General features: G+C 31.7%; 1 protein-coding gene across 4 annotated transcripts; it reads right to left on the bottom strand.

Moving 5' to 3' along the window:
• Positions 1-715: 715 nt before the first annotated feature.
• On the bottom strand, positions 716-15,875 carry LOC125060473. 4 transcript variants are annotated; one of them, XM_047665383.1, is made up of 15 exons: positions 15,676-15,875; positions 13,758-14,247; positions 13,189-13,259; positions 12,638-12,773; positions 7,402-7,548; positions 6,480-6,559; positions 6,076-6,397; positions 5,686-6,015; positions 4,789-4,868; positions 3,715-3,847; positions 3,384-3,475; positions 2,849-3,201; positions 2,204-2,317; positions 1,212-1,283; positions 716-952 (listed from the first exon to the last, which is right to left on the bottom strand). In XM_047665383.1, the coding sequence occupies exons 1-15, from the start codon at positions 15,796-15,798 to the stop codon at positions 862-864; spliced, it is 2,634 nt and encodes an 877-aa protein (XP_047521339.1). In that variant the 5' UTR covers positions 15,799-15,875; the 3' UTR covers positions 716-861. The 4 variants fall into 4 exon arrangements, with proteins under 4 accessions (XP_047521339.1, XP_047521338.1, XP_047521337.1 ...); XM_047665382.1 differs by having other exon boundaries at positions 3,384-3,463; positions 5,686-6,397; XM_047665381.1 differs by having other exon boundaries at positions 5,686-6,397; positions 15,676-15,874.
• Positions 15,876-21,428: the final 5,553 nt, after the last annotated feature.

Here is a 21,428-nt window from a genome sequence, read left to right as displayed (position 1 = left end):
CACTATTTTTATTTCATTAAAAACTGACAACACCGTAAACGTCAGTTGATATCGTCTTACGTCTAATTAAAAATTCGACTATAGGTGGCTTCAGCGTGCGACTCTCATCCTTGAGGTCGACCCCGGCTTGCATCAATGGACTTTCTACATGCGTATCTTAGACTCGTTCGTACGGTGAAGGAAAACATCCAAAACTCGACATGTGCCGGACAGATGGCTGATCACCTACTAGTCTATGAAATATAAATCATCAAAGAAACTAATGCAATGTGAACTGTGAAGGCAAGACCGATAGAGGGTTGTAGCGCCACTGGCAGGGCCGAATTTAGCGGTCTGGATAGCCCCCAAGTATTTTCCAAATAAAATGAACATATTTTTAAATTAACTTAATCTAACTCTTATACGTGAGGCTAACACTTTTCATTGGAAATATCTCTAAGAGAATATTTTAGCTTGACTCTTTAACAGTGTGTTCAATACAGATGCCCATATTTTTTTACAGATACATAATCGTTACTTTTTTATTTTGTTTTATTAATGGGCGAATATTTTACTTAAAAATGAAAAAATATACGTGCTGTTGACAAACATTTTGTTTGTTTAGATGGTTGATGTAATAACACGAAATGTTTTGGTAGGAAGATAACATAATTTAAAAAAAAAAAACATTTTTTGGCTAGTGATCATACGAGATGGGAGAGATGAATTTTAGCTCTTTCGATGTGACTGCTTTTTAATAACACTTTTAAAGAAAAACTTTTAAAAAAAATCATCTTCGGAAGGGGGGCTCCATTGTGTGTACCATTTGAGGTGTCAGGTACGCTTTTCCTCTTCCCCCTTCAAATACCCCTAATCTCGTTTCTATTGGAGAGTTGAGCCTGTTGCTGTTATTATAATCGATAGGGCCGTATTAAGAATTGCGCATTCATCCAAACAGTGCTTAACAAATTCCCTGAAAAAAACTCATAGATTAAACAAAATAACATCCGGTTATCATTTAAAAATTTAAGTGTGCTTGATATAATGGTATTATTTGAAGCCAAGCTCTACAAATTTAACTAGACTTATTACTTCTGCCAAAATCAAAATATATAAAAAACAAATTGCGCTGACGCTCAAAGGCGGTTAAAATTTCTGGGTTTTCAGTAAAACAAAAAATGTTTGGTTCAAGTTTTTCATAAAACAGAAAAATAATGTTAATAAACACTTACTTATAATAATTATATTCAGCCTCATTAAAGTTAAGATCATTTAAATAAATATCTTTTTTTCTTTCGTATATCCTAGAACAATTTATTATATATATTAGTTTATTATTCATAATAATAATATCTTATTAAGAGATTATCCTTGGACACGGATCAAACTGTTGAGTCGTGCGTTTGAATTTCAGATTTGCAGAAGATTAGTAGTGTGTAGTGTAGAAGTATAGAAGGATACACGAAAGCAATAAGTCTAAAATAGAAAATTGTGTCAGAGAAAGCTGATCACTGTAAAGTATTTTGATACTAAAGAAAGAAGACAATTCTTTGAATACATATTTTATTATTTGTTTATTTATTTATAAGTATTTTTGAAGTTATACTTCTTTAGGCGCGTTATGAAAAATTGATGAGAGTGAAATTTTACGATGCGCGCGCACCGTGACACAAAATTATCAGTATGAAGTTGCCCACTAACGAATTCTTTTTAAACCAGCCGGGCGCCGAGCGTGCGCGAGCGAGGTGGGACTAAGGCAACCAACAAGTAAAAAGAAATAGAATATGCGAGAAGTTAGCAGCTATGCCAAAAATTTTGAATGACCTTTGCTACCTTTTAAACAAATAAAGGAGTTTTAATTATTTTTTCAAAGAAATTAAGCAATTCTTTTTCACAAAGACCTATTGTTACTTAGTTAAAAGGTTATGAAACATACCTAGTTATTAAATTGAATGAATAATATATTAAAATAATAAATAATAATAATAATTATTATTAATTATTAAATATTAAAAAAAAATAAAGAAAGCCAAAGAAGTATAACTTCTTACGCGCGTACATAAGTACACGCACACTTTTTTTTTTATTTATGCGTATAAAACACTTTAAATTTGCCAATCTGCTATTTGCTGTATGAATTATTATTTTAAATTAAAAATCATTTTAATAATAATACGCGTGTGGTAACGTAAAATCAACAACTTAGAAACGTAAGCATACCTACCCTGTTAATTGAAGACGGAAAACACGTATAAGTTCTGCCAATTTTTTGGCTTGACAATTTACATCCTTTTTATCGAGTTTTTCTGGATTTAACAGCCTTTGTCTTGTATCTTGGCTATAAAAACGATAAATATAACTTAATAGTTATTGTCCGTTCCAATTGTTAAAAGCTATGTAAAATACATCTGTCTATTTATACGTTCTGTTATATATATGTCGCTGAATATTATATAACAAAGATACCTTTGGTATATGGATATGGATTAACATGGAAAAGACAGACAATTACGCTCTATAAAAAAATCAAGATAATCAAATGGATTATAAAAACTCAAATAGATAAATTTACAAAAGATGTATTTTCTAATACATTAATACATCCAAGGGAATGAAAAAGGAAGTGGATAAGATGGGCAGATGATCTGCCGAAGAGTAGGAGCAGGCTAGCCCGGTATAGAAAATGGGTAAAACTATGTCAGTAGACAACCTGACCATAAAACTGGTTGGTAAAGAAAAACAAATACAATTGGTTTTTAAATTATTCACATACTATTAATATTTACTTTTAAATAGTCTTTATTTATTTATATGCTACAAACTAAGAGCAAAAATTCAATAGATACTTATCAATAATGAGTAAACTTACCAAAATTTAAAAACGTAGCGTAATTTAGCCTTAGTTTGTTCTATGAAATCCATATGAGTGTAAGTTTTCTTTTCTGGCACTTCAGCACCATCTAAAATAAAATCTAGATTACCTAGATCATCAGATCCATTTGGATTCAATTTATCTTCAATATTAGAGATTCTTGTAAAGTTTCTTATAATTTTCGGTGGATCATCTGTTTTAGTATTAACACAATCTGTCTTATCTGTATTTTCTGGTTCATTAGTTTCATCCTTGTCGGCATTTTTAAGTTCAAAATTTGACAAAAAGTTTTCTTTTCCCGGCAAAAACTGAAGAAGTTTATCTTTAGAGTGATGGGCTCGTTCCTGGACCTAAAATATTGTTGAAAATGTACTTATATAAGTTTAACAAATATATAACATGAGTAGCTTGGGCCAATCATTAAAATTTTGACTGTCTATGTTTGATGTCATTTGTTTCAAAAGTTTAATATCTCATAAAAATAAAAAAAAATAGAAAAGTTTTTGCATAAATAATGCTACTTAATACTTACTGATGTCATAATATTTCTAGCCTTTGAACGGGTGATTCTGGATGGTGTCGGATGATTTTGGGATGTTTTTTGTGGCGAAGCTGAAAAACAAACTAAACCGAATTTATTACGTATCGACGACGTATGTTTAAAACGCCGAATTATGTAAATCTACACTAACTAATATTAAAAAGAGAAAAGATTTGTAGTTGTAACAAATAAATGCTATTTACTGATAGTTTATGTTTAAATATGTAATGTACCGCGCAGAATAAATTTAATAAAAAGCCTTGTTTTTATTACAAAAAATCCTTATATTTTTAAACTAAAAATGTCACTTTTAAAAATATACCTTCATCGCTATGCTCATTTATTGCATCGATTTCATTGAAAGAGTTATCGAAATCCGGCGTCTCAATATCGAGTAGTAACTTGGCTAATAATTTCTCAGCTGCCTGTAGGTTTTCGTCATCTTCGAAAACGCCCTAAAATATAATTGCGTTATATATTACGTTTAAACAATGTAAAGTGATAACTCAATGGCGCGTCAATCAATCTTTTGTGTTTCATATCTTCTTTGCCGATGAGTAGGGATGCCTACAAATTCAAATTTAATGACGTGGAATAAGTGATACATGTATCTTATGGTCCATAATAAACATATTTTTTTTTGTTTTTAAATCTATGACATGCCGGTATCCTTACCATGTAAAAAAAAAACAAACGTTACTCTCGGGACGCACGACCATTGATTGAGAGAGAATAAACGCCAAAATGCTTATTTTCGTAAAAAAAAAATATATTTTCAGTAGAAATTTTAGGCTAATTTCAAGATAATGAAGATTAAGTAAATGACCAAAACCAAGTATTCCTCAGGAATTGTCATTTAAAGAGTTTTACAGATATCAATTGAATTTAAATTACAATTCGTAATTTAAATCCGCGCGCGCGATCAATCATTATATGCCGAATATTTAGTAGTAATTACTTAAAAAAAACATTCCAAAAGAGCATGTTTAGCCGTGTAGATAAATTAAAAAAAAATAACCAAAAATTAATAAACGAATTACCACAATTCACAGCCAGTCAGCGAATTAAATTTCAATTAACTGAAATCGAATCGAAATAAACTTCCTTAGGGGGCCATTTTTTTGCAAAACAGTTTATTATAGTATATAAGTAATCACTACTAAATTAAAGACTATCTTTACGATGTTATATTACAAAATGAAGGCCCTGGCCGCGTGTTTGTCTGTTTGAAGACGATAAACTCAAAAACTACTATAATTCATTGCTGTAAATACTATAATATAACGGTACAAAGCCAAATCACACGAAATTCACGCGGGTGATGCGGGCAGTGAGAAATAAATGAATATTGTTAGTTACACAACTCTGTAAGAGCATTTAAATATAAATCATTTACCTGTAAAGCATCAACGAGGTAAACGCCGTAACTATAGATTTTCATAAATGTTGATGGATTTATGTTGTGGTTAATTTTACCTGTAACAACGGTTTAACATAAATAACAAATTTCTTTAGAAAAACGTTGAAAGTAATAAAATATTAACGTTATATTATGTTATTTCATTTAACATTCTAATAAAACAAAAAAAGGGTGCGTGTACTTATGTACGCGCGTAAGAAGTTATACCTACTTCTTTGGCTTTCTTTGTTTTTTTAAATATTAAATAATTAATAATACATATTTAACGTTAATAATTTAATAATATTTAATATTTAGTAAGTATATTATTCAATTGTTAATTAATATTAATAATAATAATAATTATTATTTATTATTTTATTATATTATTCATTAAATTTAATAACTAGGTATGTTTCATAACCTTTTAACTAAGTAACAATAGGTCTTTATGAAAAAGCATTGCTAAATTTCTTTGAAAAAATAATTAAAACCCTTTATTTGTTTAAAACGTACTACAAAGGTCATTATGGTCATTCAAAATTCTTGGCATAGCTGCTAACTTCACGCATATCCTATTTCTTTTTACTTGTAGATTGTTTTATTCTCATCTCGCTCGCGCACGCACGGCGCCCGGCTGGTTTAAAAACTTCATACTGATAATTTTGTGTCACGGTGCGCGCGCATCGTATAATTTCACTCTCACAAATTTTTCATAACGCGCCTAAAGAAGTATAACTTCAAAAACAACATATTATTTAACTAATTGAGATCGTGAACGATGATCCAAGCTGTTTAGTACCAAGTGAATCCGTGACTCTAACTTTTTATTATTTATGATAGTATCGATTACTATCAAAAGTGCTGCAAATAAAAGCGGGAAGAAAATCTCACCTCTGAAAGCTCCATTATCAAATATAATATCCACCAACTTATTTGCCGCATCAACAATATAAGCGTCATTTTTAAATCCCCGTTTAATACATTCACAAGCCTCATACATCGTCCAAGGTGGTGGTGTTGTCTGAAAAGCTGCCTTTTGTAGAATCTGATTAAGAGCTTCTTCCAGTATTTGTGTGAATCGCGAAATCCACTCTTCTGACTTGGATATTAGGTTCCCTTTCATCAGTTCACTTGTAACTTCAAACATAACGTTTTTATCAACATCTCCATATTCTGTATCATGAAACGAGGTATTTGATAGTGTGTTGCAGATTGTCCCTGGATTTAAACTGGTAAGAGAACGTGATCTGTCCCATTTATTCCATGAACAATGACCATTTATTTTTTTCTCATCAGTTAAACTACCCACCTCCATTTTCATTTCTGACTCTTCTCTCTGTATTGATTTTGAATCAGATACATTATGCTCTTCTTGTTCTATATATCTTTTGATTTGTGGATCTCTTATCCCTACTTTAGTTTTACTGGAAAAACTCTTTCTTGGATTATTTGGTATTGTGACCGTAATTGTTGAGTTAAATACTTTTCGAGGTGACGTCTCTTTTAATTCCCCATATATCATGAAATATTCAACTTCTTCCATCCGAAATATGGGACTTGTTACGTTTATATTTTGATTGATATTATTTTCTGTTAACAAAACCTAAGAAAGAACAAAGTAAAACAGTTAAAATATTTAAAATCATTTTCCTTCTCGGAACCACAACAAAATTTAATAAACTTACAACTTTGTAGTCCTTTTGGCTGTATTTTCTATAACATGCAACGATATTTTGTGTATGATCATCATGACGATTTTCTTTATCTGAAACAAAATTTGTATATAAGATTAGATAGTTAAATTTTTTCTATAAATATTATTGTAATAACATAATTATATATATTTAAGAGCATATGTTTGAGTGTAGCAACGTGTTTATAAATAAAAAAATTAAAAAAATGTATAACGTTTCTGTAACGTATAGATCCCTAAACCCTCGGGAGAAAACAGAATAATGTTAGAATTGCTAAGATAATTAGTCGCAGGTCCTCTTGTTAGAATGCAAAGGTGAACCCAAGTTTTCTTATTAGTGAAAGTGTGGTATAGGCTAGGGTTGCCATTCGTGCTTTATAATAAAGTATTGTACGTTATTTCAAGTTATTGTACTCTATACTATATGAGAACAATAAAGTACACGAAAATACTTTATTTCGCATGTGATTTCTTTATTCTTTATTGCAAAAAAAGGTGGTAACCCTAGTTATAGCGCGTAGTGCTGTTATAGTGAGTCTATGTAGGAAAAGTGTATTAGCATGTACAGTACATTGTACACGATATGCTGTACTCAATTCAACCAGACAAGATCATACTTTTTACCGTAAAATCGATATAAAAAAAATGAATCGCAAAATATGTTGCTAAGCACAAAAGTCAAAGACAGCTAGAGTATTTTCTTTTTGATTTATTCTTAAATTTATTTTATATTAACTTTGAGGAAGGTTTTTATGTAGAGAAAAGTTGGATTTTCTTCCGGAAAAGCGAACAGTGTGTATGGTGTATCAAAGTGTTCCTTATGTTGTTATTTAGCTTATAAAAAGGTAGCCATAGTAATAAAATCATATTAAGGCGAAACAAAGTTCGCGGGGGTAATTAATAAAATCACTTACCAACAATGGCACAGTTTTCCGTTAAGACATTAGAAATAAATATGGCTGCTTGTAATGCTCTCTTCATATGTATCTTGTTAACAGATGTTGTTCCCTTTTGAATACGATTCAAAACACATTCCGGGACGACCAAACGACACCTATTATCTGTAATTATATATGTATAATGATATGAATAAAAAATAAAATATGTTTATTATGGAACATAAGATACATGTATCACTAATTATTCCACGTCATTAAATTTGAAGGCATCCCTACTCATCGGCAAAGAAGACAGAGGGTGTAGGCCGAGAGAAAAAGCCGGCGTAAAAAACTCTCGGTACTCTTTTAAAACAGCAAATCATCAAACAACACTTATTTAAAACAAATATCGCAAATTAATTAGAAGTAGCCTGTCTAGCACTAGTCCCAGGCCCTTTTATCAACTAGATAATCGTTGACTTTATAGTAAGCCTTTTTACACAGCTTTTCTTTAATACATTTCTTAAATTTATTGAAAGGCAGTGATAAAAGAGCCTCTGGGATTTTATTAAAGAAGAGTATCCCTTTCCCCAAAAAAGAATTACTAACTTTAGATAGTCTAGTACGGGGAAATTGCAGCCTGCGTTTGTTCCGTGTATTAACATTGTGCGTATGTTCTATTCTAGTAAACTTATCACTATTTTTGTATACATACATAATATTTTCATAAATATATTGCGAGGGAAAGGTAAGTATATTAATTTCCTTGAATTTATCTCTAAGAGATTCCCTACATTTTAAATTATAGATTGCACGAATAGCCCTCTTCTGCAGGATGAAAATAGTTTCGACATCAGCAGCATGACCCCATAATAATAAGCCATAAGTCATTAAGCTATGAAAGTAACTAAAATAAACAAGTCTAGCTGTATCGACATCAGTTAGTGAGCGAATTTTTTTAACCGCGTAGGCTGCAGAACTAAGTCTCTTCGCCAATCCGTTAATATGAGGGGACCACTGAAGTTTTGAATCCATGGTGATTCCGAGAAATACAGTTGTATCATCCAGATTCAATTCCTCACCGTTTATAATTGGTCTAGTATCCATAACCCTTGCATTTTTTGCACAAAATTTAATGCATTTTGTCTTTTTTGCATTAAGTAGAAGGTTATTCATACTAAACCAATGGACAATCGAAGACAGAGCATTGTTCACATCGTCAAAATTTGTTATTTGTCGTTTGATTTTAAAAATCAAGGACGTGTCATCAGCAAACAAAACTATCTGATGTTTTCTCTCTACCATGAAAGGTAGATCATTTATATAAACAAGAAAGAGGAAAGGGCCAAGAATTGAGCCCTGTGGTACCCCCATATCTACTGCCGACCCAGAGGACCTCTTACCATTCACTTCAACCTTCTGAGTTCTTCCGTGTAAATAGGAAGTCAGAAGATTCAGTGCGGTATTCTTGATGCCATAGTGGCGGAGTTTCCCGATTAAGGTATCGTGTTGGACACAATCAAATGCTTTGGATAAGTCGCAGAAAACACCTAAAGCGTCATGCGACTCCTCCCAAGCCTTAACTATATATCTATATATCTCAACACCGGCATCGGCTGTCGAGCGACCCTTGGTAAAACCGAACTGATTATTATGTAATAATTTGTTTACGTTAAAATGACTTACCAGTTGATTTAATATAATTTTTTCAAATATTTTACTACAAGTAGGTAGTACGGAAATTGGTCTAAAGTTACTGGGGTCGGACATACTACCTGCTTTAAATAAAGGAATAACTTTACTATGTTTCATTAGATCGGGAAACTCGCCACTTTTAATACAATTGTTGAAAATTATAGCTAGATGGGGAGCAATTACATCAATTATGCTACTAATTATTTTTACAGAAATACCCCAAAGATCGGTAGTGTTCTTAATATCTATGGTTCTAAATATCCTCACTATATCGTCGGCACCAATGGGTCGGAATGAAAAACTGACCTTGCACTCGTTTACATTATCTTTGAGCAGCGATTCGGCGAGGGCGGGAGATGATTGAAGAGACTTAGTAGTCGAAATTGGAATGTCAGAAAAGTACTTATCAAAAACAATCGCTATCTCTTCGTTAGATTTGATTATAGTGTTATCGACACATAGTTCGACGTCTTGATTGCGATCCCTGACTCTTCCAGTTTCACTATCAATTATCTTCCAAGTCATTTTAGTTTTATTGGTACTATTTTTAATCTTGTTTTTGATATTTAAGGACTTGGCCGCGTAACAAACTTTCTTAAATAATTTCGAATAATTTCGAACATAAAGAATAAATTCTTCATTATGATTGTATGACTTTTCAGCGTAAAGGTCATACAACCGTTGTCTACTTTTATAAATTCCCGCTGTCGCCCAATCACTAAACGATTTACACTGCGAATGAGAGACTTTCTTTGGGGTAAAGATGGTGTTGAACTCTTTATTAATACAATCACTTAGATTGTTGTATTGTTCATCAACGGTAGTACCTACCGGTAATAAAGGTAGGCGTTTACCTATATTATGTCTAAATCTCACCATTCGCTTTTTATTCACTGGAACAAACACACTGCTCTTATTTACTTGTTTTACCACTTTACATTTTAGCGCCACTAACTGTCCACAATGATCTGAGCTAAGATCAGTTGTAATTGAGGTTTGCATTGCCTCTGCATCTGTAAATACATTATCTATACATGTGGCAGTGGAGCTTGTAATTCTAGTGGGCTCAAGAAACAAGTTAACAAGATTGTAAGATTTTAATAACAGATTGAATTTTTTACTAATGGAGGTATTTTCTAATAAATTTATATTGAAGTCACCACATACAATAATATACTTATTGTTCTTAAAACTAACTTTACACAAAATTTCCTCCAACTTTTCTTCAAAAAAATCGTAAGATGCACTTGGTGGTCTGTAAACACTTAAAATAATGCAATTCTCAATCTCTATACAGGCTACTTCCAAAGAGTGTTCTACAGACAGACACACGATGTCATTACGCTCTTTATACTTTAAGTTTTTATTAACAATAATCAAAGAGCCCCCATGAATCGCCGACAATCTGCAAAACGAACTTGCAACTTGGTGCTGATCAAAGTTAAAGATGATTTGGCATTCTCTAAGCCAATGTTCGGTAATGCATAGGACATCAATTTTACTTGATTTTAAAAACAACTCCAATTCTAATTCTTTGCCCAACATACCTTGCATGTTTTGATGCATCAAGTTTAAACAGTTGTTGTTAGTAATATAACATGTTTGTGTTGAGCTGAGTTGTACTAAATTATTGCTAGAGTTTGCCTCTATTGTCACACTATCTAATTTAAATTATTTATACTTAATGAAGTGCTACTGCAAGTATCACTACATTCACTTAAGCTAAGCTGCTCAATAGAAGCAGTTGTCTGAAAAGCTAGCTGCTCAATAGAAGCAGTTGTCTGAAAAGCTAAATGTTTAGCTTTAGTTGTAAATAAAAAGTAAGATAGCATAGTAGCTATCTGTTGTAAATAATAATTAGGTAGGCGGAACCTATCCTTTGTCAATACATACTTATTTTTAAATATACAATTTATGTCCATTAAATTAGGTAGTGTACCTAAGTCACAATTTAATTGTATATTGTTAGTAGTTAACATATTGTGCAACAACATGTTTAACTTATATCTAATTTTATTTTCCTTTGGTGCACCTTTGATGTAAGGAAATGTATGCAAGACAATATTCTCTACATTAAGTATCTATAAAGCTATTTAATTTGGTCCCTTTTAGGCATGCAAGATATCGCGGCAAGTGGCATAATCAAAAGGGCAGCTGATGTTACACATACATGAGGATATTCTGAGGAGATTTCAAGACGTACTAAATCTTTTCACGATTAATACAAATAACTTTTCTCGTAACGCCCCCATAAATAGAATTTGTGCCCAGTACAAAGATTTATGTTTGTTAATTACTAAAAGAACCTACTTGGTTTTACAATAAATTATTGATTGAAAAACTCGACTGAAATTTTATTTGGAAAATAATTTAGAGCCAGGGAGCCTCCTCCTCCTTTGTTGCTCCGAGAACTCCAGACCTTTAAATCCGGCCCTGGACTTACTTTGCAAGTTTTTTGTTTTCAGGTTATTTTAACACTCACAAATAATGTGACATTCTATAGGAAAATTTGTTTTCAAAATCGATTCAGTAGATACAGAGGTAATCCCTGTACAGCCTCGCGAACTTTAAATCTTTATAATATAAATATATAATGAGGTATAATTTATATATGAGCAGTGTTGGCCTAGTGGCTTCAGCGTGCGACTCTCATACCTGAGGTCTTAGGTTCGATCCTCGGTTGTGCACCAATGGACTTTCTTTTTATGTGCGCATTTAACATTTACTCGAACGGTGAAGGAAAACATCGTGAGGAAATCGACATGTCTTAGACCCAAAAAGTCGACGGCGTGTGTCAGGCACTGGAGGCTGATCACCTACTTTCCTATTAGATTTAAAAAATGATCATGAAACAGGTTCAGAAATCTGAGGCCAAGACCTAAAGAGGTTGTCGCGCCACTGATTTATTTTTTATAATTTATATATGTAAATAGAACTAAATCATATAAGATACTAGCAGACCGGCCAAGCGTTGCTGTGGCTAAGGTTTTTGTTATATTATATAGTAGTAAACTATTCAAGGGAAACGGTAGGAGATCACCAGTCATGGGGACCACCATGCTTTTTTTGGTGGTTATGTCATTAAATTGTAGCTTATGTGAAACGTTGGTACTTTCAACACAGCGCCATCTGTTAGAATTGTGACTATCAAATAATAAACAAATAATTTGCAATAAAATAATATTGCAGGTATAAATTGAGATATAAGCTATCCTATCTTGTAAGTTGGATCAAACCGCACACGGTGTGCAAATTTGATTGAAATCGGTTCAGTAGTTTAGGAGTCCATAGCGGACAAACAACGTGACACGTAATTTATATATATATTAAGACTTTCAAAGTACTACTTAGTTATGTCCTTGTTGTAGCCATATTTTTACTGTCTACACATTTAATATAATTTGTATTTATTTTGTATTACATTTTCTATTTTTCCATTAAAGGCACTTCTAGGTTCTAAAACCTAGACGGTATGGCTTTTCTAGTACAATTATACTAGAAGTACCTAATTTCATGCTGATTATTATATCTATTGTAACATTCACTTGTTAGAGTTTTTAGACTAATATTTTTATACCTGCATTTCGAATTTCCTTTATAAAGTTTAATTTCTTTAAAAACACATCCTCATCAAGCACAAGAAACCAAACTTTGGTTCTTACGTCAATCTTAAACAATGTTTGCAAAGCTGTGATATTCAAATTATTAGTTTCCTGAAAAAAAAATGTTCAAGTTAAGGTCACACACAAAGATAAATTGAAAAATCCTGCAATAATGATAATAATCAATTTTAAAAGGAATAATTTTATACTACTTTCTGATCAGATTTAACCTCTACTGAATTCTAACCAAAACCAAATTTGACTTTTTGTTACAAAAGCCCACAGGAGATGATATTATGCAATTTCTTAAAATATATAAGAAAAACATTAAGATTAAAGCCACAAATTAAGTTAACAGAAAATTGCAACAATAAATATAATATTTAGTTAACACTTAAACAAATACACAATCAACAAAAATTATAATAATATGTACATATCAATAAAATTGTTTAACTACTAAAACTGGTAGAAGCAACAGAGATCTTCAATGAAACCAAATAAAGGCAAGAGATGTATTTCATACCAGCATGTCATGTAAGTCATCTTCAACAACGTCTTTGCTTATTTTCATATCATGATCACCTTCAAGTGATGCTGAAAATTATATTTCAAACATTATGCTCACCAATTAATACTACTTTTAACCTACTTCAAAAAGAAGGTTTAAGTTATGTGATATTGCAATTGGATAATATGAGTATGATAATCTATTTATGCTTCCAAGCACACCAGCTTAATTTCATAAGTGCATGTACGTTTATTTGTTTGTCCAGAAAGAGTTCTAGGAAATTTCTTGATTAAGAAATGATCTTTCTCGCTTGAGAATTACTTGAAATATGGGTATAGTATAGGTATCTAATAATAAATAAAGGACATGTGTTTTATTACATAAGTGCATTTATGTTTATATGTTTGTCCAAAAATTTCCTAGAAACTAAGTCATTAAGAGATAATCCTTCTTAGTTCAGTAGTAATTGAAATATGGGTATAATATAGACCGTATCTAATGATAAATAAAGATTATCAATTTTTATTCAGTGGGCAGGTGTTTAAAGACCTTTTTATATTATATTTAAGTGTAAGTGTACTAACCAGTTACATGACCTGAAGTAATATTATTGGAATTGTTTTGAAAATTCATTTGATCATTCATATCACATTGTTTTGGCACTGTAACTTTACTTTTAGTTTGCAATGTAAAGAATTCTTCTTTTTTTGTTTTAGATGATATAGGTGTTGATGCATGAACCTGATGAGGTTGCCAATTGCTATGGTTAGCATTTAAGTAGCACTCTGGGTTGTTAGAAGATTCATTCCAATTTATTGCATTTGGACGGACACTTAATAATGGCACACCCAAAGTATTGCTATTATGTGTATTCTGGGGAATACAATGTGAAAAATTTATGTTAGAAGGGCTTTGTCTACAGAATGTATTATACACTTTTTCTGTTGGCTGGTTAAAAACTGCATTATTGTTAACGGAAGTGGATATAGTATCGTTAAAGACTTCATTAGGCTCTGGATATCCTGTATTTATTATAGGTTTGCTTTGATTTGCTCTTGCTTTGATAAACGCTACCTGTAAAAAAAAATTTGATAAAGAAACTTAATTGAAAACAAGATAGTTTTAAATTACACTAATTTAAGCTAGTAAACTTGTTCTACTAAATATACTGTAAATTAAATTAGTGTTTAATAAGACAGATTATTAAACTTAAACAATTTTATTTCGGAATTTGAGGGTAGGTGTTTTAGAATTGCATTGACAACGTAACTTTTAAAATAAATAAAATAAAATATGTTTATTATGGAACATAAGATACATGTATCACTTATTCCACGTCATTAAATTTGAAGGCATCCCTACTCATCGGCAAAGAAGACAGAGGGTGTAGGCCGAGAGAAAAAGCCGGCGTAAAAAACTCTCGGTACTCTTTTAAAACAGCAAATCATCAAACAACACTTATTTAAAACAAATATCGCAAATTGATTAGAAGTAGCCTGTCTAGCACTAGTCCCAGGCCCTTTTATCAACTAGATAATCGTTGACTTTATAGTAAGCCTTTTTACACAGCTTTTCTTTAATACATTTCTTAAATTTATTGAAAGGCAGTGATAAAAGAGCCTCTGGGATTTTATTAAAGAAGAGTATCCCTTTCCCCAAAAAAGAATTACTAACTTTAGATAGTCTAGTACGGGGAAATTGCAGCCTGCGTTTGTTCCGTGTATTAACATTGTGCGTATGTTCTATTCTAGTAAACTTATCACTATTTTTGTATACATACATAATATTTTCATAAATATATTGCGAGGGAAAGGTAAGTATATTAATTTCCTTGAATTTATCTCTAAGAGATTCCCTACATTTTAAATTATAGATTGCACGAATAGCCCTCTTCTGCAGGATGAAAATAGTTTCGACATCAGCAGCATGACCCCATAATAATAAGCCATAAGTCATTAAGCTATGAAAGTAACTAAAATAAACAAGTCTAGCTGTATCGACATCAGTTAGTGAGCGAATTTTTTTAACCGCGTAGGCTGCAGAACTAAGTCTCTTCGCCAATCCGTTAATATGAGGGGACCACTGAAGTTTTGAATCCATGGTGATTCCGAGAAATACAGTTGTATCATCCAGATTCAATTCCTCACCGTTTATAATTGGTCTAGTATCCATAACCCTTGCATTTTTTGCACAAAATTTAATGCATTTTGTCTTTTTTGCATTAAGTAGAAGGTTATTCATACTAAACCAATGGACAATCGAAGACAGAGCATTGTTCACATCGTCAAAATTTGTTATTTGTCGTTTGATTTTAAAAATCAAGGACGTGTCATCAGCAAACAAAACTATCTGATGTTTTTCTTTAAAAGGTACTATCCAAACATTTCGTAGAGCAATTTGTTTAAACTAGGCATATTGTTAACCGTATAAAGACAGCTCCAGATCTACTAAGTGATTGTTGTCCTGATAGAAATGGCTTCGAGAGATAGAATAAAGACTTACAGTTTGTTCAGGCAAATTCCACACGGCGTCTCCTGTCAACGTATTAAAGAAGTATGGTCTTCCTGAGTATCTTTTAGAATGACAAACCAACCATTCACAAGTTTGGGATGCATCAGTATTCATTTTGTATTAAGGGAAGAGAAACAAATACATACTATTCTTAGTTCATACTTCACAAATTTGTGATATTTTTTTTTTTTTTAATGGCTCTGGGGCCTTAGTCAAGATGCCTTAACAGTAGTGTATGTAGAAAGTCGAAAACTTAATTTGTATGGAAATGACAGTTCGTGTCGAAAAGTTTTCATACAAATTTAGTTTTTGACGTTCTACATACACTACTGTTAAGGCATCTTGACTAAGGCCCCTGGCACGGTTTGTGCATTAGCCAGCGTCAAGTATGAGATTTTTATAATTCGTGCTTTTTGCCTTAGAAATTCGATCATGTCCTCCATGTACAGTTTAGGCACTCCCAAAGGCCGAGAACAAATTTAAATTAAATTAAAACTTGCCCTCGAACTGGGAATCGAACCCGGTACCCCTCACCTAGCTGCCACTTAATAAGACCGCTAGGCTATGAGGCTCCCCTTGTGATCATTTGTTGTGGTAATTGTGCACCAGATAAATTCAATACTCGCCCTCTTACGCCCTCTTAAGTTCAGCTCCTAAACTACAACGACTACAACATAATGTAATTATGTTTGTGTTAATGATATATCTCTTAAGGTGCGTACAGACTATATAACATAACATGTTATACAACATGTTTCAGATAATGTGGACACTGAATGTTATAAAACATGTTATAATAACATGTTGTTGATATGTATGCTAGGACGAACCCAGCATCTACGTTTTTTTGTTTTTCTTTTGTTATTTAAAATTACAACAGTCGCTGCCGCAGCCAGCAAAACGTCCTCTCGTGTCGACATTGTGGATAGCACTGGAGACTGGAGAGTGGAGAGTGGAGAACGACAAACGACAATAGTTATATAACATTGTTATATTGCATTGTTATTCTAATGTGTACAGTATTGTTTTATGTTATAATATTGTAATAAGCACTAATTATTATGCATTCATTTTAGGTTTACCTCAAGTTTATAGATATTTGAAAAAGACTGCAATCCCAACTGTTTTCGCCTGGAAGAAACCCACTACAAGTATCTTAATAATATAATTTTAGGGGCAGCCAAGTCATTACATATTTGGCCTAGTCGTTCACTGGTTGATGACAGGTGGCAGATTTATTTAAGCAATATCATCCAGCTACCAGAGTGATAATTAATAGGTAGTACAGAAATACCCATATCAAAACCAAAAAACGCAACAGCACAACAAGCAACTTTAAGTAGCTACGAACACCACAACAGTCAACACTATAAAATTCTTGGTGGGCGCTACACCTGGTGGCCTGATATCGTTATTTTTAAGATGGACATGCAGGATTTACCAGTGACCGCCAAATAACTGAAAAAAGTTCCCTTTTAGCTGTTAGGGATGAAAAATATGCAATAATGGCTGACTTTGTATTCAATTGTGTTATGCTATGTTATTTTAAAGAAGGAATTGTAAAATAAAAGTACAAAGTAATGAGTGGCTTTTATTGTTTCAAAGTAATTCTTATAAATATATTTATTAAGTAGGGCCTTTTTAAATATACCACATAAAATTTGTCCAATACTTGGAACATATTATGATTGATAAAATTCTTCATCCTTTTCGCATAATGCTGAAGCTTAATTGGAACGTGAATTAGTTTTCAAATGCATCAGCAGAGTGCGCTAAGTCAGTGTTGAAAAAAAATGTTCTGAATAGAGTTAGCAACCTCATTAATGTATAAATAATGTGGTTAACAATAATAATTGGTTGAAAACTTTTTATTCTAAAAAAATTATATACCTTTTCAAAACCATTGCAATATTTACAAAAGTATAATCCTGTAAAATAAATTTGTTTACAGATCCGAATTTTAAAATAAAATTGTATTCATATTTTAACCCTTATCGTGGCAAGATTCTTTTTTAGAAGAAAAGCAAAAAAAAATTATATAGGTAGCTTCTTTGGGGCATAAAAATCATCAAAAAAATAAATAAAAAAAACCTGACATGAAAATTTTGGAAAAACAAGATGTATACTATTCTATACATTGCTACACGTACAGTGATTATCGCATTTTCAGGAATGTATATTATGCTATACATTGGTATGTTTAGGGAGAGTTGAAATGTTACTAGTAGTTTTTAATATATACCAAAAGATTATTGTAAATAACATGATTTTAAATAAAAATAACTGTCTTGGTGGAAATAAAATGTTTAATAAAATTAATCTTTCTTGAACAACAAAATAATCGTAATTTAATAATTCAGAGACCCTATTGCTTGCAGTGGTACTCCAAAAAACCTTTTTTGATTCTTCACGTAACAAAGATGAACCTTACATTTTGTTCACATCGTACTTGCCTGGCCAACTTTGCAGTACTTGCACCTCTCATATCCGGTTATTTGCGGCCAATGATCATATTTGTCACACCGGACATCATCGCATGGTTTTTCACTGAAACGTTTCGACCTCGTTTCGGTAGGCCACTGTAGATTTCATATCTAAAATCTTCTAGACGATCCTGCTTTCTAGTGGTGTTTATCATTTTGTTATGTCTGTGACGTAAAGCCAAGCGTTGTTGATGTCTACGAGTATATCCAAAAGCTGCGAGAAAATTTTCATATACCACCTGTGCCATCTTATTCCAGTGCGATATAATGCAATCAGCATGTCTGCCAAATCGACACCTCTAATGTGATGATTATAGTCTTTAACAATTTTAGGACATTTTACATCAACACGAGATTTTGCTTCTTTGCCGAATCGTTTTATATTTTCGACAGGGTATGCATCATCATAAGAACTCACCAATGTGACCTGTTTATTATCAACCCACTTGACAATACTAAGTATATAATAATTCTTTCTTTTTCAAAGCCTTTTCAGTTAGCAGGTTAGTAGCAGCATCTTTGAGTCTATTTTGTATTTTGTCTGATTGTTCCTAAACTAAATATACCATAATTTTCCCTCAACATAATTTATAGCAGTCTTAACCCAAAGTAAAAGAAACATGCAAAAAACCCATCGTTATAGTAAAGCCAAACCATATTGTATTATAGATATATATTTATATATCAGTTATGTAGTATTTCAGTAATAATAATATGTGTATTTTTTGTGGGAATCGAACCCCAACTTTGTGTGTAGCTTTCTACAACCACTATATCAACGAGGCAGTCAAACATAAGTTCAACTGTCTTTTAAATTGTAATAAAATTGGTTTAATATATAAGACAGACATACTTGCAATTTAATTTTTAATAGTAAAGTCCATTAAAATATTCATTCCGTGCAGTTAGCAATGTATATTATTCTATACACCATCAACGAAAGGTAAATTGCTGCAACTGCGGCATTGTATAGTATAATATACGTTAGTAAAAAACACGACAAAAACATACTAATTCTCATAGCGACAACAGCATATATATAAAAATGTGTTAAAACAAACATTTAGGCATGTGTATTTTATAAAAAAACATGCATATTTAGGAGTACAAACATAAAAATAAAATAAAACTTGCTATAGATAAACCTGTGCGGCGCATTTTGACGTTTATTTTTCACAATTGATTTAAAATTATGACAGATAAACTACTATTTTTATTTTTGAAGTATAAATAGACGTCTAGAAATGTCATGTGTTTAATAAAACTAAGTTAAAAATTATTTTATAGTGATCATATATTTTTATAAAGTTGGATGTATGGTATACTATACAAAATGACGATAAGGGTTAAATGTGCAATATAAAAAAAGTAACTATTATTTATTATTTAATATTATACCTTCATCCATACTTATATTTTTTTTTGCAGTTTGAAATAACTTTCATTATTTTCAAAATTTACGACGAAACGAAAGCCTTACAAATTTTCAACAATAAATAATATTTACTAACGAAAATTTCGATAAATGCCAACTTAATGAAAAACACTGGTCAATTTTCTGTCACTGTGTTGGTTATTGTGTAGTTTATTGCGAGAAGCACGCGAGAGCATTAGTTTTGAGAGTGCTCAATTGTGCGAAGCGTTGCTGTAGTTGGAACATTCAACGTTGAGCATTACAGTTTGCAGAGCATGGTAATTTTAAGCAAGCTTATTAGCATGCTTTTTTGAGCACGTCTGTCAGTACCTTTATGCCGCATAATGCGCTCTAGTGCTGTAATTGGAAAACGCACAAGAGCAGACATAGGACCATACTCTTTGAATTAATCATTTCACACAGTTAACAATTATGCATATTAAATAAAAATAGTTTTTGATTGCATGCAAATAATTAATTACAATTAAATAATCAAAGACTGGAAAAGGAGTCATTAAAGTCAATAAAGTTCAGTTTACATTTGAAAAATTAATTAAATAAATATTTATTATTATTCTCTTACATTAAACAAATAAAACACTATTTATCTTTAAAACATTTTTATTTCATTATACTATTTATTTTTAAGTGACTCTAATGTCTTCATCAGAATTTCGGTTTGTAATTTTAAATTAATCATTACTTGGTTGTGCATCTACGAGGCTTCTCCAAAACTACTTGCTTTCTGCAACAAATAAGAGAATATTAATTTAAGCTCTGTCCATGCAAAACTTAAAATTTTTTATAATTCATATTATAAATTTTTTAACACATTTATATTAATATAATTATATAAATGTGTTAATAATATAATTTGTAGCACATGCTACAGACCTGGATAGCAACTTTCTTTTATTCTATTTAGAGATAGAGATAATTTAAATATAATACCGGTGTCTTCCTTGTAGGTTTCTTTGGAGTTGTTTGGGGATTCTTGTTGTTCAGTTCGACATGATTTTCTTTAACCTTTCTTTAATCCTACAAAATAATGAAATTGTTAAGTTATGTTGTCACTGTTGTGCACACCTTTGTTTGGCTTTTTTAGTATTCAAGTTATGTCAAAACTGATTTATTACCTTGTCATTGTTGGCTTTATTTGCTTTTGGGATATCAATTGTTTCCAAAATGATTTTATTTGTAATAACCTGAAATATATAAATAACATCTATTAATTTAAGTATCATGGTGAGTGGTTCGCACTCAGGTATTAAGGTGTATTATACCCACTGTCCATTATAAGTGGGAATGGGCTCACTTCTGGCAGGACAGAGTTTCGGTACTACAAGTGCAACATGGATGTTTTGAGGTATTACAATATCTCTAACTACCCTGTAGGGGAATAAAGTAATGTTGTAAGCATATGCCTATGCTTGAAAGGTTGAACCTTGAACATCACCATACATCATATTTATAATTAACATTCCTACCTCGACACCATCACAATCAAATTCATTGAAATCTACTTCAAACCATTGTGTCTCGAGAAGGTGATGGTGGCTTTGTTCCACCTCCAGTTTTTGATGTTTCACGGCGATAAGATGACAACTCTTTTTTTGTATTCAATTTAGTGCACTTCCACTGATTCATCAATTGTTTTTTGTCTCTTGTCCTTATATTTGCTAGATTAAATCTGATGTTTTGATTAAATAATGTGGTCATTTTTTTGAGATGCAGGTACTTATTAAAATGTTTACTTCTCTGTTATATCGCTCCAAGCCTTCATTTTCTCCTTATTAGTATTCGTGCTTAAATCTTTGTTCTCAATTATTGATATATAGGGTCGTAGA

This window comes from Pieris napi, chromosome 21, assembly GCF_905475465.1.
Source record: "Pieris napi chromosome 21, ilPieNapi1.2, whole genome shotgun sequence".
Taxonomy (NCBI): domain Eukaryota; kingdom Metazoa; phylum Arthropoda; class Insecta; order Lepidoptera; family Pieridae; genus Pieris; species Pieris napi.
This window is presented reverse-complemented; position numbering and strand designations above follow the sequence as displayed.

Excerpts from the sequence above, each read along its gene's own strand:
- LOC125060473 (XM_047665381.1), bottom strand. The coding sequence starts at position 15,798 with ATGAATACTGATGCATCCCAAACTTGTGAATGGTTGGTTTGTCATTCT. Across the intron at positions 6,398-6,479 it reads GCCAAAAGGACTACAAAGTT|GTTTTGTTAACAGAAAATAA; the intron begins GTAAGTTTATTA and ends GTTCTTTCTTAG. Across the intron at positions 953-1,211 it reads GCTGAATATAATTATTATAA|GGAATTTGTTAAGCACTGTT; the intron begins GTAAGTGTTTAT and ends AGTTTTTTTCAG.